Consider the following 26461-nt stretch of genomic DNA (forward strand, 5'->3'; position numbering starts at 1 on the left):
ATTTAGAATAAAATCCAAGATAGCAAGAACATTTAGAAAAAAGAATCACAAGTAAATAGTTAGAAAGTCATTCAGTACTACCAAAAGGGAAAAGCACATTGTGTATATATGTTACCTACTCTGCGTGGTTCTAAATTTCTCTTTAGTCACTCAGTTCTACAGATGACTTTCTTTTTACTTTCTGGGAGTTAGTCAGCATACAGTCTAGGGTTCACAGTAGCTAAGTGACAGAATAAGGTGGAAGGTAAAAATAAAAAGGGATATATTTGAGAGACAGTACCAAAAATTGATAGGATTTAGTGGTGAACTAGATGTGGAGGGAGGGAAAAAATTCTAGGATGTCTCATAGATGGGACACTGAGTAGACTGTTGGTGCAATTACCTGAGAGATGAGGAATACAGGAAGAGGAAATCAGTGAGGGGAGATAATGACTAGTTTTGAGGATGCTTGTGGATATCTAAGTAAAGCTAACCAATAGGCAGCTGGCTACAGGGCTGTGTTGTCCAATGTAGTAGGCACTAGCCACAACTGGTTACATAAATTTAAAGAAAGTAAAATAAAATTTTAGATCCTCAAGTGCACTAGCCACATTTCAAGCCAACAGCTACCTCTAGCCATTGGTACTGTGAAGATATAGAACACTTCATTTTGTATAAAGTTCTACTGGGCAGGGCTGGTCTAGAGCTTAGGAGAGAGGGTGAGGATGCAGACAAGATTCCAGAGTGCTAAGCACTCAAGTTGGTAGTTGAAGCTGCAGTTATGGATGGGATACCTCAGGAAGAGCAACATGAAAATAATGGGGTAAGGATGGAACCCTGGGAAACATCTGTATTTAAGGGAAAGAAAGAGAAATATGAGGCTAGTGAAGGATACTGGGAATGAGTAGTAGAAGGGGGAAGGAGTAGAACTAAAAAGGAATCTTGAAATGACTCAGATCTCCCAGACTACACTTTAATATTAATTTCAGCTTAGTGTGTCGAAAGTGGCAAGAGGTGTCACAAGGTTTGTACTGAGTTCTGAGGGCAGAATGTAGCAATATTCTAACACCTTACTTAAGTTCAAGGGGGTTCTTTCTTTATGTCAAAGACAGATATCTTTAAGCATAAAATTTTGTTTCACTAATTTATCTGAAAGAAAAGAAAAATTACTGGAGAGATTGCTCATCATAAACTAATAGGCCTTAATCAAAAAAAAATAGTTACTTTTTTTGACTCAAGAGATTTAATAAGATTTATCTGAAAAAGGAGAAACAGGGAAAAGGTCCACATTTAAAAAAATAAATCATCAGGTAGCTGGGAAATTTGGTTTATTAAAAGATATCCTAATCAGTCTTAATTACACTTATAAAATTGATACTGCCACACACCTGGATGAACTATTTCAAGCATACTCAGCCGTAATTCTCGGGAAAGTCTCATGGCTCTCTGCCTTTGAAGTTGCAGTTGTAATCTGCAGTCCTCTTCTTCCTTCTGTCTACTTAGCTTCAGTAACATCTTTGTTCGCTTAGATCTGTGATGGAAACATTAAGTACACACAATTTTCATAATTATATGTCCACTCAAGAAGTATTTATGAAAAATGGCTTAACCTCACTAGTAATCATATAAATACAGACAGCAAAAAAAATTTCAAAGATAATTCCTAGTGTAGTTAGAGTATGATGAAATAAGTTTTCATGTGCTGCTCTACAACCTATCTGAAGAAATATTTTGGATACATGCATCAAAATATTTCTGAAGAAATACTTAAAATATGTATCAAAAGCCTTAAAAATGTTAACCAATTAATTCCATTTCTAATTATTTTCATAAGGAAAAATCCAATACGTATGTAAAGACTTATGTTAAAGGATGTTCTCCATAGCATTACAACAGTAACAAGTTGAAAACAAACCATATGTCCTACAATAGTGAGTTATATAAATAAATATTGGTTCATTCACTGGACAGAATTCTATAAACTATGAAAAAATAAAAATTTCAAAGAAGCAATCACTGTCCCTAAGGCAGACAAAGAGGAGATAGAGTTATGCCCTTAAGCTCGGTTTCAAGGGGGAAGTTGAAGGGTAGTGGAATATGCCACTCTGGCATAAAGATCTTTTTGAGGTGGAGGCAAATGAGAATCAGGAAACACAGAAAGAAGCCTTCCCAGAGGATCTCTTAACTGAATAAAAGCAGAAACAGCTGAGAAATGAGGACTGCCATAAATTCCCCCTCCCAAGGAAGTTTTATGGCCATAGAGATGGAACTGCACAAATAACCCATATCTTCCATAAGTTCCCCAATATATTTACCTTCCCCAATATACTTACCTTCCCACAGTTTGTTGCCCTCAGAAGCCTAAAATCCTTTTCTTTTCACCTGTCACTTCTCTATAAATTATTCTTTGTTAACATCTATATAGGCCCCAATTTTTTTTAAGGTAAGAAGTGGATTTATTTAGAGAAATACATGTTCCATAGACAAAATGTGGTCTGTCTCAAAAGGCGAGAACGGCCCTGGGAGAAACACACTCCACAGAGTGTGGGCCATCTCAGAGGGCGAGAGCTATATAAGACCAAATTCTAACCACCCCTTTGAGTTATGCATTATGTCAGGTTTCTTCCATGTGACGTGTGCTACACATGTTAAGAAACTGTTTTTCTCTTGTTAATCTGTTTTTGTTTTTGTCAGTATAATTTTCAGGGCCCCAACCAACGAACCTAAAATGTATAGAGGTAAAAACTGTTTTCTTCCCCTACAAAGTCAAACAAATAAAATTAAAATACCTAAGTATCAGCACCATGATAGAGGAAGGTAAATTGTGAGCTTTCCTGCTTGTGAGGCAGCTGTTAGCTGCTTCAGTAAACCTTGCTGAGGAAAAGGGTACTTAACAGAAAACAAAGTTTCTGACCATGAAAAGTGATTAAATAAAGAAGAAACCCCCAAGAAAGTGCTTTAGCAAGGGTGTGACTATAAAAGAGTACCTCTTGTTGAATCCGAAGCTCTGATGAATCTAGGTCCATAACTGTGAGTGGTGGGCAGTCCCTCCCCCCAAAAAACATGGGAGGGAAACTACTCTGAGATAATAACCTGACCACAAAGAGACAGAAATAACCTTGGCAGAAAGCCCAGCTACAAAGGAAGTAAAAGAAATTTGCATAAACTGTTGCTGCAACTAATAGAAGAGGAAAGGTGCTGAAGCCTGGAGCAAACTGGAGATTAAAAAACTAAAAACTCATTATAATGTGAGATTTAAATAATTTTGGCTTCATGGCTGATGTCTTATAATGGATATATTTATAACTGGTCTGGTGTTGTTACATAAAGCAATGGAATTTCTATTTTAAAATAGTGGAATCTTAATTAGATTCCACAGATACCCCTCTAAGTGGACAAAATCTTTAATCCTAGGATGCTTTTAAGTAAAGATTTTAATATTGCAAAGAAAAGTAAACTGGCAAATTTGGCAACTACTGTAAGACTAAACATTAAAGGTCTGAATCCATGGCATAGGGGCACCTTTAAATGTAAGATACATAGCTGAGAATGGTAGCAGGAAGATCCGTAAGGGATAGCTACTCTGAGTTCACTACAAAGGTCAGGCTATACCAAGAACATCTCAGACTCTTGACTAGAAGAATATACGGTGTGACTCTCAAAATATTCATCATTTCCCAAACTTATTTAACCAAAGAAATAACTTTTTAAATATTTTTAAAGAAATAGCTAGTAGAATAGACAAACTCTGAGCAATGCTGGAATGGATTATACTTGCTTCTAATGAGTACTATTTACTTAACAGATCTGCCTAACTAGATTTGTAAATCTTCAAGGGCAAAAAGTGTGCCATATGCATTTTCCTCTAAGTGCCCAGTAACATGCTAAAAAAACCTTTCTATTATTTTAACCTTGTGAGGTACACAGACAATTATCCCCATCTTATAGATGGGAAATTTGAGGCGAGAGAGGTGGGGCAACTTGTCCAAGATCATTCAGCCCATAAGTTGCTGAGGAGGGATACAAACTCAAGTCTGTTTAACTCTCCCAATACCTAGCACAGCCTCTGGCATATATTAGGCACTTGAAGCATGCTTAAAAAATTAACGATTTTTTGGTTACCAACAAAACTCATGCCCAATGATATTAATAACTTATCTTTTAAGTCTTCTCTGAAGGAAACTTTTATCAATGAAAAGCATGTCCACTAAGGGACACAGCCAGAGTGGCTTCGATACCTTCCACTAACCCATCCAGATTCTTAGAGGCAATGGAAAGAAAACACACAGACACAAATGACTTAGCTCCTAAGGTCATTTATGATAAAGTGGAGCCATCTCGGAGGTGATTTCTCATGCAGCCTAACTTAAAGCTAAATTTTAGTTCACTATTTTAAAACACATTTGTAACTGAGAAACACAGCTGCAGTTATTAAAAGAATAGTTTCAGTTTTCTTAAAAAAAACATTGACTTTTGGAATATGCAAGTTACACTTTAGTGAACTAAAATTTAGCTTTAAATTAGGTTACATGAAATCACCTCTGAGATGGCTCTAATTTATCAACAATGACCTAAGAGCTAACTCATTTGTGTGTGGTGTGTGTGTGTTCTTTTTGTCACCTCTAAGAATCTGGATGGATTAGTCATGTAAAAACTGGGCCATGTCCTCAGTATTTCATTTTTAGTTTACTTGAAATAGCAACAAATGACAAACTATGTCATATCTCAATGACCATATGTATCCATGCCATATTTACTGAGGAAAATCAGGTTAACATACTTAAACCTTTTTGTACTCATACACATTTTTACCATAATTACATATGAACAATTATGGCAACTTTTAGTTTTAAGGGTTTAATGAGATAATTGACCATTACTGGCTCCCTCTGTAGGCCTGGCCCACAAGAAAGTCTCATTAAGTGAACAGGATTGTGTATTTGTTACATCACATTCCTGTCTTACATTATGTCTTTTGCTTTTGAAAGTACATCTGGTTAATGAAGTGCTGGTACTCAGAAATGTATGAAGCAAGAATGAAAGAAATGGATTAGAATATTGAAAAAGAAAAAAAAACAACACCCCAAACTCTAAGTTTTCATTCAGCTATACTCTAATAAGATATATCTAGCCCTCTCAGATCATAATTCCTTTCACCCAAATTTTTTACCTGAAACTCCTCTGCAAAGTAATCACAGCAGATGGAAGCTTCTTTAATCTCTTTCTAGTCTGGAAACCCTTCCAATAAGCTTGAATCAAGCAAGCTGCTTGATGCAGTTTCTGAAATTAAAGGCCAGAATTAATTTAGAGACATCTCTAGGAAAGTCTTTTTTAGAAGTTTACTTCTTAAAATATCAGGCCTGGGCAAGTATTAATCTCCATTTTTAATAAGCTGAGCAGGAAGCAACATCTGCATAGGCCCAGGACAGGGAAGGCCTAAGAATATTAAACCTGATCTCCCAAAGGAAGCTCAGTTAGGCATTATCTAGAATGTATTCAAGATACAGTCTAGTTAGCTTCAAATTGTCCCTGATTAATCTCACTTCCATTCCCATTACAAGGATTTCATAGTTTTGCTTATTTAATGTTTTAACTTCTTTGCTTCACTTCCTATGCCTGGCTTCATTTATTCAAAGATTCAAGGGTATGAGGGACTCTTTGTATAGGTTTAAAAAAAAAAGGCTCTGGGGTTAAAAATTTAGACCATAAACAACTCCTTCTCCCATCAAACTATGGCTGCTCTGGATGTTAGGGGAAAATAAGTAAAGGAAGGGGGAGAGAGAGCAAATAAAAGATTCAAGAGACTACCACTATCCAATATTTTGAAACTAAAATGTTTACTGAAATGTTAGTAAATATCATGCAAATTATTTTTATAATTTAATACCTGCTCTTCTACTTCCTGATAGACCTTAGGGCTTAAAAGACCAATGAGCTGTCTAAGTTCTTGACTAAACTCTGTCCCAGGCTCTTGTTTATTTAGTAGACTTCTGAGTCCTGAAATGCAATAACAAAGGCACAACTATTAATAATAAAATATGATTTTGTTATCTAATCAGAATTAATTTGAGGTTAAAAAGTCTAGTTTAGAAACAAATGAAAACAATAACAAGATTAATCACATGATTTTTCTTTTTCCTTTTCTCAAAAACTTCTAGATTGAGGTCTTTAGGATTTTCCACTGTCCTGGAGTTCTTATGTGCTTACTTGTGAGATCTGATGCAAAATCTATCTAGTCAACCTCTTTAATTAAAAAAAAAAAGGGAGAATGGAATCACTGCGATAAGTCAAAGGGTAGAGACATATAGTTGTGTTTTTTTTTTGAACATAAATACCTTAAACAAAAACATTTAAAAAAAGATAATGAATACATACTGAGTAAATGCCTATCCTGTGGAAGCACTTAAGCAGGTTATTAGTTACTACTAATTAAATGGAGTTATTATTACATAAAAATATATAGTAATGTATGTAATTTGGGGTAAATCAATAGGTTCCTGAGCATTTATTATAGGAGAAGTGCTATAATATTAAAATACTGCACTTTCATTCCAAATTAAAACTGAGTAGTAATATAAGTTACAAAGTAAGTACTATTTCCAGCGTAAGGAGGAATGATGTATTATAATGTATGTACACAAGATACATCAGCAAGGGAAAATGGCCTTGCAGCGTACAACTGGGGAAGCCACTAGACAGGTCTTTCCATGTCATACTTTCTTCAAGACTCAAGTTCTCAGCAGTATTAATAATTGTAAAATATCTTGAGGAAACTGAATAAGTTCTACTGTTGAGAAAAGAAAGGGAGACAGCTTAAGATAAAATTCCTTTAGAATGAACTGTTGGACATTCACATTTCTATAGAAGAAATCTAATTACAGAAATAAAAAATGTGTATCTGGCACAATACCATCTAGACAGTTTTATTACTGGCACTTCTCTCCCTATTTCTATAATACATAAAATAATTACAATATTCACAGTAATGACTCATGCAAGATAAGTCACTAAAGTGCCTTCCAAATCGTCAAGAATGATTAAAGGCCATTGTAATAGTTTTGGTATTAAATGCATCACATTATATTCTAATTCTTGAAATTTTATATATAATATAACCCTGTATTAGTAAGTATATTTAATCAATTAGAAACCTACTTCTTGACCATACCAAATAAGAAAATATATTGTAATGGATTCATGGCTCTGGCTAGCAAAGAAATAAAACAAAGCTAACATATAACTTTGATTAACAGTTGAAAAAAAAAAAAAACTACCTGAGTAATTCTGGGTAAACACCTACATTTTTTCCATGCCTCTGTTTCCACTGCTATATAATGAGGATAAGAGTAAACATCTCACAGGATTGTTATGAAGATTAAATATTTTAATACACATAAAGTATGAGGAATAGTCATCTGACACATAGTAAATGCTCAATTAAATGAAAGATTATTCCATGGTAATGGTAAAACACTGAGTCCTTTCCTTCTCAAGTTTTCTGACATTTTATTCACATATATGTTTGATTTTGGAGGTGAGGGAAATTTTTTGTTTGTCTTTGAGGAAAGGCAGTATAGGAGTTGAAGAGTAATTATTAATTGATGTAAAGATCAAAAGGGCTGTCAATCTCTGAAGCACAGCTCTATTTTCTCAGTAAAGTTAGGTAAGATCACTGATCTTTTTTTGGTCATTATTTTACTACACTATATGGTATAATCAATACACAGCCTTTTTGTCAGAGAGGGAGCAAATATTCATTGTAACCTTGTCAATAAGGTACCATATGACACCTGTTGAGACATGAAGATAGCTGGATTACATAAAGGTTTTTTCCCTGAACTGTTATCTGCTGTGACAGAGTTTATCTGCACATTTCAATTATTGACTTTTTAAAAACACAGGTATTTTGTTTTCCGTAAACCATCAATAAAAATGTTCTTTTTGAGACTTTCAAGAACAGAAAGAATATATGTACTACCTTTGTAGCAGGCACTTAGTCTCAGTAAAATCAAAATTTCCTGATGGGATTTAGCCATCAACAGTAGGAGCCTTGTAGCAGTACTTCTTATGACTGGACTAGGAGTTGATAAAAGTTTGAAAACAACTTCATCTAAAATTGAATGCAGGGTTTTCACTTCTATTCTGAGTAAATCACCACTAATAGAACAAAATAAAAAAAAAAAGTACCGTTACTAAACGACACATAAGTATCACAAAAAATTAAACATTACAGGTGCAGCAAGTTAATGCCTATGGCCTGATCCATGAAGATAACCAATAGTTTAAGCAGATAGCTTAGTTCCAAAAATACATCACATTAAATCAATTAATTGAATTCTTACTGTAAGGCACCATGCTAGGTAAAGTAAGGAATACAAAGTTGACAAAGAAACTTGCAATCAAATACTGGAGGAAAGATAAATGTGCAAAATAGTAAATAGATGGTTCAAAAGCTTCAAGGCAATAATAAGAGGAAGATCACAGGACATTAAGTACATGCTTCACTGCTTAATGATGTACGAAGACAAACATGTTATAGGAATTCAATTATCATGTACTTAATATAGAAGGAACTTTTTCTTTTAGTATTCCTTTATTACACTAACAACCTCACGTTGCATTACTGATGTCATGAAAAATTACCTGAAACGTCGAAATAGTCAAAAGGGATTACTGGGTGTTCTTTTACTCATCCCACCAAGGAGTATGTGATTTTCTAGGGGTGTGTACCTTTGATTATCCATTTACTACTGATTAGGATATTTTGCAATTCTGTAAAAGTAGATGTTGGCTTGTAGAAAGCAAATAATGGCAATGATTATTATCTGAGAACAATGCAAAGAGATTCTTACTCAACAACAATATAAATGACTTTTATCCAGTAGAAAAAGTAACCGTAAAGGTTATGCCTGATATTCTCTACCATTCAGCTTCTGTGATAAAATGTTCTTCTGATCCTCTTCCATCCTCTACTTACAGATTTTTGACCATTCTTTCTCAGTCTTCTTTGTGGGCTCCCCTTCCCCAATATACCCCTTAAAGGTTACTCCCCAGGATTCCATTTTCAGCCCATTTCTTTTCTCAGTCTATTCATATTTTCCACTGAGCTCATCTTCTCTCATGTTTTTAACTATCGTTTTTAGGCTAACTCATAAGTCCACAGTTCTAGTCCAGATCTCTTCCAGAAGTCACATTCACTTGTCAGTGGACATTTAAGTTGTCTTGTCTTTGGGTATTACAGATAAAGCTGCTATAAACATTTGTGTACAAGTCTTTGCACGGACTCTCATTTCTCTGTCTGCTGAAAATATCTACCTATGTTGGACATAACCAATATTGAATTTGTTTTGGCTATACCACTGTCTATTATCCATTATAGAAAACTTGGTGTCATACCTGAATGCATCCTTTATTTTACTCCGTATCAAAATGCTCATGAAGACTTGATGATTTTTTATTTTGACCAGCTTCATTAAAGTATAATTGATATACAACAAACTGCACACATTTAAATGTACAATTTGGTAAGTTCTGACATTTCCCCAACACAATCAAGATAATGAACATACCTATCACCCATCAGAGCTTCCTTTTGTTTCACTGTAGTCCCTCCCTTCTTACCTTCCCTGGCACCTTATACCCAGGCAACCACTGATCTGCTTTCTGTCACTATAAATTAATTTACATTTCCTAGAATTTTATACATAGTTATGATTGTAGATCCTATCTGAACATCATCAGTTTGCAGAAATGATTACTTTGTATTACTAAAGGAAGAGGGGGAAAAAAAAAGAGCAAAGCAGAGATTCTATCATGGCACAAGTTTGATTTTTTCATCCTTTTAAAGCCAAATCAAAGTATGACCATTTCTGCTAAACTTCCTGCCTTTGTATTACTTTACAAATAAAGAAAATGTTAAGATGTAGGCAGTTTCAATAACCAGATGTGGTTAAGTTGCTTGGAAACAATTTGATCCTTTCAGATCTTGCTTTCATTTTGTTTGGATGATCCAGAATGGTGCTCAGTCTAGTGCTATTATCCCTCACTACTAGGATGAAACCATCCTGAGTACTCTCAGTGCTCCATTTTTCACGTAGTTTTCCAGTTTGGCTGCTGGAATCAGTCAGTATTCTTGGCTCTGTGTTTCTGGTACTGCTCCTTTTAATCCTTCTGGATTACTGTTTTCCACGACATTGGATAGTTTCCTCAAACGCATGTGCTGATCAGTACTCTACTGAAAACTTGCAGGGGACTCTGCAGATCTCTGGGGTTCTCTCTTTGTGTAGCTCTCTCTTCTATGGTATCCTGTCTTATAAACTCTAGCCTACTTTTCACCCTCTGCATGTTGTTTCTTACCTGTGTGCACTTGCTTATATTGTTACCTCTGCCTAGAAATACTGTTTTCTCTTCTTCCTCCCTGGTTAATTTCTTATCCGTAGAGTTTCATCTCAGGTGTTAACCTTCTCCAGGAAGTAGCCCCCCCTCAGTTTGGTTTAGGAGCTCCTCTAACACTTGTGTACCCTTAAACATGGTAACTTATTACACTGTAATATAATTGTCCTTATGTGTTAGTCTCTTCCACTATACTGTAAGCTATTTGAAGACAAGGTTCATATCGTAATCAATTTTGTAAACCCAATGACAGACAAATACTTGGCACGTATAGTAGATGCTTAACAAATCCATATTGAGCTGAAAGAATCAATGATTTCAACAGTGTTTACTCTGCCTTTCTATTTTAACCTGGGAAAATTGCCTATTACTTCTTTTATGCCCTTCTATAGCACCTGGCAAATACTAAGCTTGCAGTTTGCTAAATAAATATATGATTAAATATTTTTTATTGTGATCCCAATATTTTCCTTCAGATATCACAGTAATTTTTCTTCTCTAAGCCTGCGATTTGGATTAAAATCTTCTTAAGCTCTAAGATAAGATACAAATTTGATAACAAATTTCCAGTCTTTTACAGTATTTTACATCCATTTTTTTCTGAAATACAATGGTAATAATAGAGCTTTTTAAATGCCATGTACAAGTCATATGCAATCGAAGATTTTAGGAAAATTGGAATAAAATTGGTAATGCTTCTGATCACAAATAAAAAAATTCTACATATTTTGTAAGGCCAAGTTACCTGTTGATCTGTAGTATGTTCTGTAGCATGGTCATGACCGTAGATCCTACCTGAACATTGTCAGTTTGTAGTAAGTGCAAGAAATGATCACTTCGCAGTACTAAAGGAAGAGAAAATAAGATTAAGATTCTATGATGATACAATTAGTATTTACTTGCCCTTTCAAAACCAAGCCAAAGTATAATCATTTGTTAAACTTCCTGCCTTTATATACTTTGCAGTAAAGATTTTCTAGAATAGTTTCAATAACTATAATAGATAGCTATCCCATTTTTATGGACAGTTACAAATAAAGAAATACTAAGCTAAGATGGGACTTCCCTGGTGGCGCAGTGGTTAAGAATGTGCCTGCCAATGTAAGGGACACAGGTTCCATCACTGGTCTGGGAAGATCCCACATGCCACAGAGCAACTAAGCCCATGAGCCACAACTACTGAGCCTGCACTCTAGAGCCCACGAGCCACAACTACTGAGCTCGCGTGCCACAAATACTGAAGCCTATGCACCTAGAGCCCGTGCTCCGCAACAAGAAAGCCACCGCAATGAGAAGCCCATGCACTGCAACGAAGAGTAGTAGCCCCCGCTAGCTGCAATTAGAGAAAGCATGAAGACCCAATGCAGCCAAAAATAAATTAAAAGAAAAATAAAGAAATACTAAGCTAAGAATCTACTGTTATCTCCCCTTAAATTAAAAGTAAAATATAAAATCCTAAAACTGAATCTCCTTTTCTAGCAGTGAGTTCAGTGAAGAAAACCAAATTTTCTGTGAAAAAAAGAGAATGTGAAGGAATAGCAATGGCACAGATGACCGTAATCAGCAGCTCATGTCCTTAAAAATTTAATTGTTATATAATGTATCATGTTTATCATGTTTGCTAATATCTTATCTTAAATAATAATAAATCATTAATTACCCAGAAGAGTATTTGTTTGTATTGGTTTATAATTTTTAGGTTCTGAGCAGCCAGTTATGAAGACTTGGCACTGGATGCTTACGCAAGTCGCTTAACCTCTCAGAACATCTATTTCTGCCTCTATAAAGCTAAAAATAACAGCTCTTTCACAGACTACTGTAAAATGTCCTAGAACAGCGTAGGTTCCCAGTAAATGTCAGTTTATAGTCCTTTCTTCACTAACTGATCAGAATTTTTTTAAAAAATAAATTTATTTATTTTTGGCTGTGTTGGGTCTTTGTTGCTGTGCACGGGCTTTCTCTAGTTGCGGTGAGCGGGGGCTACTCTTCATTGCGGTGTTCAGGCTTCTCATTGCAGTGGCTTCTCTTGTTGTGGAGCATGGGCTCTAGGTGTGCAGGCTTCAGTAGTTGTGGCACACGGGCTGTAGAGCGCAGGCTCAGTAGTTGTGGCACACAGGTTTAGTTGCTCCGTGGCACGTGGGATATTCCCGGAACAGGGCTTGAACCCGTGTCCCCTGCATTGGCAGGTGGATTCTTAACCACTGCACCACCAGGGAAGCCTCTCAGAATTTTAATTAAAGTGGGATCAGGTATGTTGGCAAGGCAGCTCTGTGAACACTACCCTAGCTTCTACAAAACAACTTTCCTCTTTTCCTCTTTCAGTTTCCTGAGGGAACGTATTTGATTTCTTTCACATACTAACTACTGTTCTTCATTTCTATTTATATAATCCAGTATTTCAATATCTCACCAGATACCATTCTTTTTTAATGTTTAACAACTTCAAAACACAATACCACTACTATTAAATATTTTTATGGCTTCTAATTTTCTATTCTTTAATAGCAAAAAAATTCTCCTCTGTAGCTGGGATAAGTGTATTTTTCCATTTTTGTCTACTTAAAGATGTTTCATTAACAACTCTTTAATTAACTTTGAATTCACTGAAATCATATAGTATCTAGTGTGTATATACCTTTTTTCTATATTGGAAAAATTATGATAATTTATTAAAGTTATTCTACTTTATTTTTTATACTATTTGTCTTATATTATTATATAACCTATTTTTGGAGCCTCTATTATGTTTTTCAAGTGCAGTCAGATAACTATTTGGTCCCCCAAACTAAAACTGATACTTCTGCCCATTTCTTTCTTTAATTAACTTTTTACAATTAAAGTTTCAAACATATGTAAGAGTAGAGAGAACAGTATAATGACCCTGCACGTACCAGTCACTCAACTTTAACAGTGATCAACTCACCAACAATCTTGTTTCACCTATCCCATCTACTTCCTGCCTCCCATTTTATTTGAAAGCAAATCTAAGACATCAAATCATTTTATCCACAAGTATTTCAATACATATTCCCCAAACATATGAATTATTAAAAAATAAAACATAGCCATTATCTAACCTAAATAATCACGATTCCCTGATTTTATCAAATATCCAGTCAGTCCTCCCATTTCCACTTTTTGTGTGAATTTTTTTTTTTTTTGCCGTATGTGGGCCTCTCACTGTTGTGGCCTCTCCTGTTGCGGAGCACAGGCTCCTGACACGCAGGCTCAGCGGCCATGGTTCACGGGCCCAGCCGCTCCGCGGTATGTGGGATCTTCCCGGACCGGGGCACGAACCCATGTCCCCTGCATCGGCAGGCGGACTCTCAACCACTGCGCCACCAGGGAAGCCCTTTGTGTGAATTTTTAAAAGTTTATTTGAATCAAGATCCAATTAAGAGTCACACATTGGAACTGGTTATCTTTCAAATTTCTTTTAACCTATGGGTTTCTACTTTACCCTTTTTCCCCCCTGCAATTTATTTATTGACGAAACTATGTCAATTGTCCTATGAGTTTCCCACAGTCTAGCTTTGCTAACTGCATTCCTGGGGTATAATTTAATGTTTCTCTGACCTTCTACAAATTGGTAGTTGGAGCTCCAGGATCAAAATGATTCATGTTTGAATTTCTGGCATATCCATGTCATATGTGAGGTTATGATGAGGCACTTATTATCTGGTTGTCTCTCCTTTTGAGGTGTTGACAGTGATGGATAATTCACTAAAGGTTGCAAAATGGCACTATTCTATCATACCCTTTTCACTTATTAGTTGGGATATGTTTATAAAGAAAAGTTTCTCCTCATCAGTATGTAAGAAAAGGCAGTATAAATGCCGGACTCTCCATTTACCAGTTTTCAAAATGAACTGGTCCCCTAGCAGACTCTAATGGTAACTTTTATTAATAATGGTATGGGAATATATAAAAAAACGATTAGCAAAATGTTGATAATTGTTGAGGCTCAGTGATGAGTACATAGGGGTTCATTATAATATTCTACTTTCCATAATAAAAGGTTAAAGTTAATAATCTCACTATATTTGACGAGTTTTAATCCACTGTAGTTATTACCCTTATTACTGTTCAAATTTCCCATTTTTAGCTAGTAGAAGCCTCCTTATGTTGGCTCCTGAGTCCTTTTCACAGAATCCTAACAGACTTTGATTGCCTCCTTCCTATCTAGTTATTCAAGATACTTCTGGCTTATCTTGCATATTTTCTACCTCATACCTATATATAGTCAGCCATTTCTCCAAGGAGGTGGTTCTTTTGAGAGAAAAGGTTACTGGACATCCTAATTTTGTATCCAATTGTTTAACTTAGTTTTAATACCTACTTTATTGGTGTTTTAAATCTACAGATTGATCTGAGGAGTACTGTCACTTTTGTTATAATTTTTGAAAAGGAATATGGCATATTTAAAAATTTTTCAAGTATTCTCTCTCTGTCTCTCATTAACTAGGTCTTTAATGTCTCACTATAGTGTGGCTAAGTACTTTATATTTTTGGTAAAATAGTTCTTTAAGTTGGGAAGTTTATACTAATATTTGTTCTATAATGGGAAATGAATAGATAATGCTTATTTTTAAAAGAAGTATTCAAGCATGTTACTTAGCTCTATGTGGATATAACTACCAAAAGTATTAGTTATACTAATCGAAAGTAGTTGCCTTTAGAAAATGGGAACTGGAGTGAGGTGTGAGGGATTGTGTGTATTTTTTAAACAATTCTTACGGAACCATCCGACTCTTTAAATTATGCACATACATAATTCTGAGAGTAAAAAATAAAATATTAATATTCAGTTCAATTTTAACGTTCTAAAAAATATCAATGTTCTTACATTATTCCTATATAATTACATTTTTCTTAGATTAAATCTTTCAAGAAGGTAAGAATGTTGTCATGATTATTATTAGTTTACTTTCTTAGTCTTAAGGAAACATAATATAAAACTAACATGTATTTGTATTGCTCAATGTAAGTACAGAAATCCTATATAGTAACTTTCAAGTTTAGTAAAATATCACTATATAAAAGCTTACTCTTACATCAATAGTTAGGCTGTGAGTTAAATTATATCTATACTCTGTACATAGGGATGTCTATCATACTAAGTCTAAAATATAACTGTAATCTTTGGGGGAAAAAAAAAAGATTTTCCCTAGACTAAACTGTTAAGATCATTAATCCTTATCTTAGATTTGCTAAATAGAAAAAACTAAGGAGAAAGTTATATTTTAGCAATTTTCCACTTAATGTAATATCCACATTGTTGATGTTGTCTATTTAAAGCTGGAACATCCAAATGTGCTTTTACTTTTTGTGTGTGGGGTTATTTCAGTGTGGTTTCATTTAACTGTGGTTATCTGTAGTTAATGAGGTATTTATTTTTAGAAAAAAAACAATCAAACTGTTAGCAGGTGACTCTACAATGACTATCAATTAAAAAATCTTTTTTCTTACCATTCTGGATGAGTTGAACATGTCCTCCCAATAGCCAGAAGAGAGAATCAGTCACAATTTCAAAAAAGTGTAGTAATGCATCTTTTTCTTCACCCTTAACACACACAAAAAAAATCAATTGACTTTTCTGTAATTGTTTTAATTAATAAAAGAATAGACTTCTCTCTGAAGAGTCACAGGACCTGGTTTCTGCATCTATCTCAGCTATTTATGAGGTACATGATCTTGTAGCTTTTAGTTTCTTAATTTATAAAACTGTGGTAACAGGCTAGTAATACCTACTCTACTTAACAGAAATGGTTGCTATCCAGAGGTCAAATGGGACAATATACGTAGTATAAGAACTACAAGTTGATACACTAGGATTTTTCAATACCAGCTATACATAAGAATCATCTGTGGAGTTTTAAAAAATATCCCTGTGCACAGGCTTTAGTCCAAACATACTGAAATCTGAATCTCCAAAGTTAAAAGTCTGGACCTCTGACTCTTTACAAGGTTAGGTGTGTGATTTGTTTATGTAGCCAGGGTTGAAAAACACTGCAATATGCAAAAGTAGGTGTCAACATAAAAAGCATTATTATTAGTGCATTTCAGTTGCAGCTTCTACTCTATGACTCCATGAAGGCAAAGACCATGTTATTTAGCTCTCCACTATACACCCAGTGTCTACAACAGTTCTGACACACAGTGAATGTTCAATCAATATTTATCCAATAAATAAATGACAATTTTTTCTGCTTCTTTCCTTCTGGAAAGTAGGATGAGAAATTATTCTACATTAGAGTATGTGTCACAATGGGAAATAACAAACAGATTACATTCACAATTCTGTCTTACTGGCCACATAATTTTAGTGGAAAGTTGTATAAAGGCCATTTATCTTATCCATGTCATGAATGTACTGTGGCCTAAAAGTAATGACAACAGCAAAAACATGGCTACTATGGTTACTCTTCATAAAAATGAAAGTATTTTCTTCCTCAGGGTTAGATAGGTGCTTAAATAGATGTATACTAACAAATATACCAACAATCAAAAAAGAAAGAAGTGTCACGTTAGATCAAGAATCCCTTTAGTCCAATAAACTGCCTTAGCCAGTTTCACTGAAATAAAGGGCACGGTAATCTTCATTGCTGCCAACCTCGAGGTATAGTGCTGGGCTCCTATACTTACTACTTCCCTTTAAAAACCCATTAGATAATGTCACCCACAAATTCATGGCCTCTGAGACTGGTTAACAAAATTTACCCTTAAGTCACTACAAAATTCTGGCAGTTATTTTCCTATTCTTACATATAAAATACATACATTGGGTTGGCCAAAAAGTTCGCTCGGGTTTTTCTGTAACATGTTATGAAAAACCCAAATGAACTTTCTGGCCAACCTAATATATATGTGTGTGTGTGTGTGTGTGTGTGTGTGTGTGTGTGTGTGTGTGTGTATGTATGCACGTATATATGTATATGTGTATGCATATTTTAACGAGTTTGCAGTTTAGGCCATAATACTCTGTGTATGTCCCACCATGTGCTCTACTACCTACCTGCTAGCTAATTAAAAAATATATATATAATTGGGAAACAACTAGGTAGATAGAACTAATAGATAAATGGACATATATACACTACCAAACGTAAAACAGATAGCTAGTGGGAAGCAGCTACATAGCACAGGGAGATCAGCTAGGTGGTTTGTGACCACCTAGAGCAGTGGGATAGGGAGGGTGGGAGGGAGGGAGACGCAAGAGGCAAGAGATATGGGAACATATGTATATGTGTAACTGATTCACTTTGTTATAAAGCAGAAACTAACACACCATTGTAAAGCAATTATACTCCAATAAAGATGTTAAAAATATAATAATTCTGAAAAAAAATTCAGTTTTCTTTTTCTTTTTTTAACACTAGAAACAGAATTTTAATTAATTTTAAACCAAAGTCCAAATTGTTCCATTTTAGTCTGTGCTGATAATTAACTTTTTCTGTGCTTCCCACTGCCATGATAACCCATCAACAAACAAGTGCAGGGACCTTCAAGATAGTGGAGGAGTAAGACGGGGAGATCACCTTCCTCCCCACAAATACATCAAAAATACATCTACATGTGGAACAATGACTACAGAACACCTACTGAACGCTGGCAGAAGACCTCAGACCTCCCAAAAGGCAAGAAAATCCCCACGTACCTGGGTAGGGCAAAAGAAAAAAGAAAAAACAGAGACAAAAGAATAGGGACGGGACCTGCACCTCTGGGAGGGAGATGTGAAGGAGGAAAAGTTTCCACACACTAGGAAGCCCCTTCACTGCCGGGGACAGGGGGTGACCAGGGGGGAAGCTTCAGAGCCATGAAGGAGAGTGCAGCAACAGGGGTGCGGAGAGCAAAGCGGAGAGATTCCTGCACAAAGGATCGGTGCCAACCAGCACTTACCAGCCTGAGAGGCTTGTCTGCTCACCCGCCGAGGCGGGTGGGGGCTGCGAGCTAAGGCTCAGGCTTCGGAGGTCAGATGCCAGGGAGAGGACTGGGGTTGGCTGCGTGAAGTCAGCCTGAAGGGGGCTAGTGCCCCATAGCTAGCCGGGAGGGAGTCTGGGAGAGTCTGAACCTGCCTAAGAGGCAAGAGACCATTGTTTCGGGGTGCGCAAGGAGAGGGGATTCCTGCTCCGTGTGCCCAGAGACAGCAGAGCACTGCCTAAGCGAGCTCCAGAGATGGGCATGAGCCACGACTGTCAGCTTGGACCCCAGAGATGGGCATGTACCGCTAACGCTGCCGCTGCTGTCACCAAGAATCCTACGTGCAAGGGCAGGTCACTACTCACACCCTCCCTGGGAGGCTGTGTAGCATGCCACTGCCAGGGTCCCATGATCCAGGGAAAACTTCCCTGGGAGAACACACAGCACACCTGAGGCTGTTGCAATGTCACACTGGCCTCTCCCGCCACATGCTTGGCCCGCATTCCAATTATGACTACTGTACCCCTCCCTCTCCCTGGCCTGAGTGAGCAAGAAAGCCCTAATCAGCTGCTGCTTTAACCCCCTCCTGTCTGGGCGGGGAACAGATGCTTGAGAGGGGCTTACACACAGAGGTGGGGCCAAAACCAAAGCTGAACCCCAGGAGCTGTACAAAGAAGAGAAAGGGAAATTTCTCTGTGCAGCCTCAGAAGCAGTGGATTAAATCCCCACAATCAACATGATAAACCCTGCGTGTTTGGAATACAGGAATAGACAATGAATGTTCCCAAAATTGAGGCAGTGGACTTCGGAGCAACTGTAGACATGGGGTTTGCTTTCTGCGTCTGATTTGTTTTTGGGTTTAGGTTTATCTTAGTTTTTAGTGCTTGTTATCATTGGTGGATTTGTTTATTAGTTTGGTTACTCTCTTCCTTTTTATTTTATTTTTATTTAAAAAAATTTTTTTTCCTTTTTTCTCTTTTTGTGAGTGTGTGTATATATGTTACTTTCTGTGATTATTGTCGGTTTAGGTTTGCTTTTACCATTTGTCCAAGGGTTCTGTCTGTTTGTTTTTGTTTTCTTTTTATCAGTGTGTGTGTGTGTTTCTTTTTGTGATTTTGTCTGTATAGTTTTGCTTTTACCATTTGATTTGGGGTTCTATCTGTTCATTTTTTTCTGTTGTTTTTTTTCCTTCCTTTTCTTCTGAGCCATGCGGCTGGCAGGGTCTTGGTGCTCTGGCCAGGTGTTAGGCCTGAGCCTCTGAGGTGGGAGAGCCAAGTCCAGGACACTGGACCACCAGAGACCTCCAGGCTCCACATAACATTAATCAGTAAGAGCTCTCAGAGATCTCCATCTCAACACTAAGACCCAGCTCCATACAACAGCCAGCAAGCTCCAGTGCTGGATGCCCCATGCCAAACAACTAGCAAGACAGGAACACAACCCCACTCATTAGCAGAGAGGCTGTCTAAAGTCATAATAAGTTCACAGACACCCCAAAAAACACCACTAGACACGGCCCTGCCCACCAGAAGGACAAGATCCAGCCTCACCCAGCAGAACACAGGCACCAGTCCCCTCCACCAGGGAGCCTACACAGCCACTGAACCAACCTCACCCACTGGGGGCAGACACCAAAAATAACGGGAACTACGAACCTGCAGCCTGTGAAAAGGAGACCACAAACACCATAAGTTAAACAAAATGAGAAGACAGAGAAATATGTAGCAGATGAAGGAGCAAGGTAAAACCCCACCAGACCAAAGAAATGAAGAGGAAATAGGCAGTCTACCTGATAAAGAATTCAGAGTAATGATAGTAAAGATGATCCAAAATCTCAGAAATAGAATGGAGAAATCAGAAGAAACGTTCAATAAGGACATAGAAGAACTAAAGAGCAAACAAACAATGATGAACAACACAATAAATGAAATTAAAAATACTCTAGAAGGAATCAATAACAGAATAACTGAGGCAGAAGAACAGATAAGTGACCTGGAAGATAGAATAGTGGAAATAACTGCCGCAGAGCAGAATAAAGAAAAAAGAATGAAAAGAACTCAGGAGAGTCTCAGAGAACTCTGGGACAACATTAAACACACCAACATTTGAATTATAGGGGTCCCAGAAGAAGAAGAGAAAAAGAAAGGGTCTGAGAAAATATTTGAAGAGATTATAGTTGAAAACTTCCATAACATGGGAAAGGAAATAGTCAATCAAGTCCAGGAAGCACAGAGTCCCATACAGGATAAATCAAAGGAAAAACATGCCAAGACACATATTAATCAAACTACCAAAAATTAAATACAAAGAAAAAATATTAAAAGCAGCAAGGGAAAAGCAACAAAAAACATACAAGGGAATCCCTATAAGGTTAACAGCTGATCTTTCAGCAGAAACTCTGCAAGCCAGAAGGGAAAGACAAGACATATTTAAAGTGATGATAAGAAAAAACATACAACCAAGATTACTCTACCCAGCAAGGATCTCATTCAGATTTGATGAAGAAATTAAAAACTTTGCAGACAAGCAAAAGTTAAGAGAATTCAGCACCACCAAACCAGCTTTACAACAAATGCTAAAGGAATTTCTCTAGGCAGGAAACACAAGAGAAGGAAAAGACTTACAAAAAACACATGCAAAACAATTAAGAAAATGGTAATAGGAACATACATGTCGATAATTACCTTAAAAGTAAATGGATTAAATGCTCCAACCAAAAGACACAGACTAGCTTAATGGATACAAAAACAAAACCCGTATATATTCTGCCTACAAGAGACTCACTTCAGACCTAGGGACACATACAGACTGAAAGTTAGGGGATGGAAAAAGATGTTCCATGCAAATGTAAATCAAAAGAAAGCTGGAATAGCAATACTCATATCAGACAAAATAGACTTTAAAATAAAGACTATTACAAGAGACAAGGACACTACATAATGATCAAGGAAACAATCCAAGAAAAAGATATAACAATCGTAAATATTTATGCACCCAACATAGGAGCACCTCAACACATAAGGCAAATGCTAACAGCCATAAAAGGGGAAACCAACAGTAAAACAATAATAGTAGGGGACTTTAACACCCCACTTTCACCAATGGACAGATCATCCAAAATGAAATAAATAAGGAAACACAAGCTTTAAATGACATATTAGACCAGATGGGCTTAATTGATATTTATAGGACATTCCATCCAGAAACAACAGAATACACTTTCTTCTCAAGTGCACATGGAACATTCTCCAGGACAGATCATACCTCAAGTCGCAAATCAAGACTCAGTAAATTTAAGAAAATTGAAATCATATCAAGTATCTTTTCCGACCACAATGCTATGAGACTAGATATCAATTACAGTAAAAAAAAAATTGTAAAAAATACAAACACATGGAGGCTAAACAATATGCTACTAAATAACCAAGAGACCACTGAAGAAATCAAAGAGGAAATCAAAAAAATACCTAGAAACAAATGACAATGAAAACACGATGACCCAAAACCTATGGGACGCGGCAAAAGCAGTTCTAAGAGGGAAGTTTATAGCAATACAATCATACCTCAAGAAACAAGAAAAATCTCAAACAACCTAACCTTTCTGCATCTCAATAGATGCAGAAAAAGCTTTCGAAAAAATTCAACACCGATTTATGATAAAAATTCTCCAGAAAGTGGGCATAGAGGGAACCTACCTCAACGTAATAAAGGCCATATATGACAAATCCACAGACAACATCATTCTCAATGGTGAAAAACTGAAACCATTTCCTCTAAGATCAGGAAAAAGACAAGGTTGCCCACTCTCACAACTATTATTCAACATAGTTTCAGAAGTTTTAGCCACAGCAATCAAAGAAAAAGAAATAAAGGAATCCAAATCGGAAAAGAAGAAGTAAAGCTGTCACTGCAGATGACATGATACTACACATAGAGAATCCTAAAGATGCTACCAGAAAACTACTAGAGCTAATCAATGAATTTGGTAAAGTAGCAGGACACAAAATTAATGCACAGAAATCTCTTGCATTCCTATACACTAATGATGAAAAATCTGAAAGAGAAATTATGGAAACACTCCCATTTACAACTGCAACAAAAAGAATAAAATACCTAGGAATAAACCTACCTAAGGAGACAAAAGAACTGTATGCAGAAAACTATAAGACATTGATGAAAGCAATCAAAGATGACACAATCAGATGGAGAGATAGACCATGTTCTTGGGTTGGAAGAATCAATATTGTGAAAATGACTATACTACCAAAGCAATCTACAGACTCAGTGCAGTCCCTATCAAACTACCAATGTCATTTTTCACAGAACTAGAACAAAAAATTTTACAATTTGTGTGGAAACACAAAAGACCCTGAATAGCCAAAGCAATCTTGAGAAAGGAAAAAGGAGCTGGAGGAATCAGGTTCCCTGACTTCAGGCTATAGCACAAAGCTACAGTAATCAAGACAGTATGGTATTGGCACAAAAACAGAAATATAGATCAATGGAACAGGAATAGAAAGCCCAGAGATAAGCCCACACATATATGGCCAACTTATCTTTGAAAAAGGAGGCAAGAATATACAATGGAGAAAAGACAGCCTCTTCAATAAGTGGTGCTGGGAAAACTGGACAGCTACATGTAAAAGAATGAAATTAGAACACTTCCTAACACCATACACAGAAATAAACTCTAAATGGATTAAAAACTTCAATGTAAGGCCAGACACTATAAAACTCTTTGAGGAAAACATAGGCAGAACACTCTATGACATAAACCACAGCAAGATTCTTTTTGACCCACCTCCTAGAGAAATGTGAATAAAAAACAAAAATAAACAAATGGGACCTAATGAAACTTAAAAGCTTTTGCACAGCAAAGGAATCCATAAACAAGTCAAAAGACAACCCTCAGAATGGGAGAAAATATTTGCAAATGAAGCAACTGATAAAGGATTAATCTCCAAAATTTACAAGCAGCTCATGCAGCTCAATATCAAAAAAACAAACAACCCAATCCAAAAATGAGTAGAAGACCTAAATAGACATTTCTCCAAAGAAGATATACAGATTGCCAACAAACATATGAAAGGATGCTCAACATCACTAATCATTAGAGAAATGCAAATCAAAACCACAATGAGGTATCACCTCACATCGGTCAGAATGGCCATCATCAAAAAATCTACAAACAGTAAATGCTGGAGAGGGTGCGGAGAAGAGGGAGCCCTCTTGCTTGTTGGTGGGACTGTAAACTGATACAGCCACTATGGAGAACAGTATGGAGGTTCCTTAAAAAACTAAGAATAGAATAACCATATGATCCAGCAATTCCACTACTGGGCATATACCCTGAGAAAACCATAATTCAAAAAGAGATATGTATCACAATGTTCATTGCAGCACTATTTACAATACCCAGGACGTGGAAGCAACCTAAGTGTCATCGACAGATGAATGGATAAAGAAGATGTGGCACATATATACAATGGAATGTTACTCAGCCATAAAAAGAAATGAAACTGAGTTATTTGTACTGAAGTGGATGGACCTAGAGTCTGTCATACAGAGTGAAGTCAGAAAGAGAAAAATAAATACCGTATGCTAACACATATATGGAATGTAAAAAAAATGGTTTTGATGAACCTAGGGATACGACAGGAGTAAAGGCACAGATGTAGAGAATGGACTTGAGGACACAGGGAGGGGGAAGGGTAAGCTGGGACGAAGTGAGAGAGTAGCACTGACATATATACACTACCAAATGTAAAATAGATAGCTAGTGGGAAGCAGCTGCATGGCACAGGGAGATCAGCTTGGTACTTTGTGACCACTTAGAGAGGTGGGATAGGGAGGGTGGGAGGGAGATGCAAGAGGGAGGGGATATGGGGATATATGTATACATATAGCTGATTCAGTTTTTTATACAGCAGAAACTAACACAGCATTGTAAAGCAATTATACTCCAATAAAGATGTTAAAAAAAACTAGTGTGACAGGAAGAACTGGATGGGCTCAGTGGCAGAGGCTGGGCTTTCACACCAAGGAGAGCTGGTCCTCCTGCCCTACCAGCCTGTCTACCATACCAGTACCTGCTCCACTGGAACCTGAGTCATGGACTCAGACAGCAACTTCCTGCCTGGATTCTGGACACTTCTGTGTCCTCCTGGCCCTGTGCACTGAATCCTGTCTCTCGTCATTTTCTTTTTATTCACCATTTTAATTTGTTCTGTGGTCAAGTGGCCCTCTTTTTTTTGTAGCTGATTTACTCCCTTTGATGTATATACTAAACAGTTTTTTATCTCTATACAAATACCATGACTAAGAATAAGAAAGTATTATGAAAAGTATTGAAGGACTGTATAAATGAAAAGAATATAATTATTATTGCTTTTAAGTGGGGAATATTAAATAAAAGTGCTTTGAAGAAAACATAAAGCTTTCATAATGGTCTGAGCTATTCATGAGATGGAAATTCATTTTACAAAGGAGGAAGTTGAGGTGGAGTGAAATCAAGTGATTTGTCCAAGAACCCAGAGTTAGTTTGTGGCACAGCCAGAAAAGAAATCAAGTTCAACACAATTTCTATAGTTCATGTTGCTTTAACTGAACTGAATTATATCTAGCAAATATGCAAAGATTTATTTACTGCTAGCATCCCTCAAAATGTCAATGGAGATGGTAGAAGTGGCATCTGTGCCCCATATACTCTATCACTAAGTTAAATTCTCTGCCAACAATACTTCTCATACTCAAACCACTTTTTTGTCCACTGTTGTATATCTTGCTCAATTTCACTCTTAAACCTTTTAAACTTATTTTTTTGAATTAAAAATATATCTGTCTTATGTTTTCTATAAGAAATACCTAGAGGTTTTATCTACTTTATTAGCCTGAGAGTTGTTTAAAGGCAAAACTATGTGTATTCCTTATATACCCAAAGCATCTCAAATCGAACTTAACATCCTATAGTGACTTACATTATTTCCCTTCATAATTCACAAAAGTTTTGAATCTGCTCTATCTCTGATGTGGCAGTAGGCCCAAATGTACATATAGCCAAGAACTCTTCCAAGGTGGAAATTCTATATCCAAACTGATCTAATTGACATTTACAGAACATTACACACTACAACTGAGGAGTTCACATTCAGGTATACGGAGTCTTTGCTTTTGCATGGTACCATGTTAAATGAAATCTGTATATATCAAAAGCTTTACGTGTCCCTGATATCCATGAATTTCAGTTAAGACAGCACTGTGCAAAGCAAGGACAGCTTGTAATGGAACACTCACCACTATAAAACATATGGAGTGCCACAAAACAAGTCTGAAAATACTTCAAAGGACTGAAATGATACAGAGTATGTTATCTGACATGACAGAATTAAATTAGAAACTGATAACAATAAAACAGCAAGAAAATCCTCAAATATTTCGAAACTAAGCAACAAACTTCTAAATGATCCATAGGTTAAAAAAAAAAAAAAAAAAAAAAGTACATATAGCATCCAGCATAATTCACCCAAGAAATACTTGTTGGATTGAAATGAACCCAAATGTTGAGGTTGAAACATTTTGACTAGAGAGGATCTGAAGGAGCATATAGAAAGTGCACCTTTATTCTTCTTCACCATTGGAGCTACTGAGAAAAGCCTTGGGCCTAAAGAACAATACTTTCTTCCAGTACTGATTTAAGTAGAAAGTATGTTTTAGGAAAATGTTATGGAAATAAATGTCTATGGGTGATGCTCAAAACTGAGTAGTAAAACAGATCCTTCAAAAAGCATATTGCCATACAATATGCTTCAGTCAGCACTTTAAAATTTTCAAATGTAGAGATTTTCTTTTTTTTGGTCGTAGCTTTCAAAATGTTTGAATCCATTACTCTAATTGTACTTTCAGCCAAATATTGCACACTTGAAAAAACAATATGGAACATCGTCTCAAGAATTAACTTGTTTTGGCTACAAAACAAAAAACCCTAAATAAATACATATACCTTAGCTGCGTTGATGAAACATGTTTGCAATTGCCTCCCCAAAACTAGAAAATTTTCTACAGCTGATGGAAGTAATTCATTGTAAAATTCCTCTGCATCTTCTCCCGGTTCCAAGCCCACACAGCAATGGCTGAAATAAGAGCACAAGTTTGTGATTCAGTTTGTGCTAAT

The 26461-nt window shown here is 36.3% G+C and overlaps 1 protein-coding gene across 4 annotated transcripts in view; it reads right to left on the reverse strand.

Annotated features, from left to right (window-relative positions):
* Positions 1 to 26461, reverse strand: part of IQCB1 (IQ motif containing B1) — a 45952-nt gene that overhangs the window by 11837 nt on the left and 7654 nt on the right. For all 4 annotated transcript variants that reach the window (XM_029214665.1, XM_029214662.1, XM_029214663.1 and 1 more), the window contains exons 5-11: positions 26291 to 26420; positions 15841 to 15934; positions 11117 to 11216; positions 7958 to 8136; positions 5867 to 5976; positions 5150 to 5259; positions 1368 to 1510 (exon numbers count right to left, since the gene is read on the reverse strand). In XM_029214665.1, the coding sequence (XP_029070498.1) occupies positions 1368 to 1510; positions 5150 to 5259; positions 5867 to 5976; positions 7958 to 8136; positions 11117 to 11216; positions 15841 to 15934; positions 26291 to 26420 (866 nt within the window). The remainder of the gene's footprint in view (positions 1 to 1367; positions 1511 to 5149; positions 5260 to 5866; positions 5977 to 7957; positions 8137 to 11116; positions 11217 to 15840; positions 15935 to 26290; positions 26421 to 26461) is intronic.

This window comes from Monodon monoceros, unplaced genomic scaffold, assembly GCF_005190385.1.
Source record: "Monodon monoceros isolate NGI ecotype Baffin Bay Population unplaced genomic scaffold, NGI_Narwhal_1 Super_Scaffold_11, whole genome shotgun sequence".
In the NCBI taxonomy this organism is placed as follows: Eukaryota; Metazoa; Chordata; class Mammalia; order Artiodactyla; family Monodontidae; genus Monodon; species Monodon monoceros.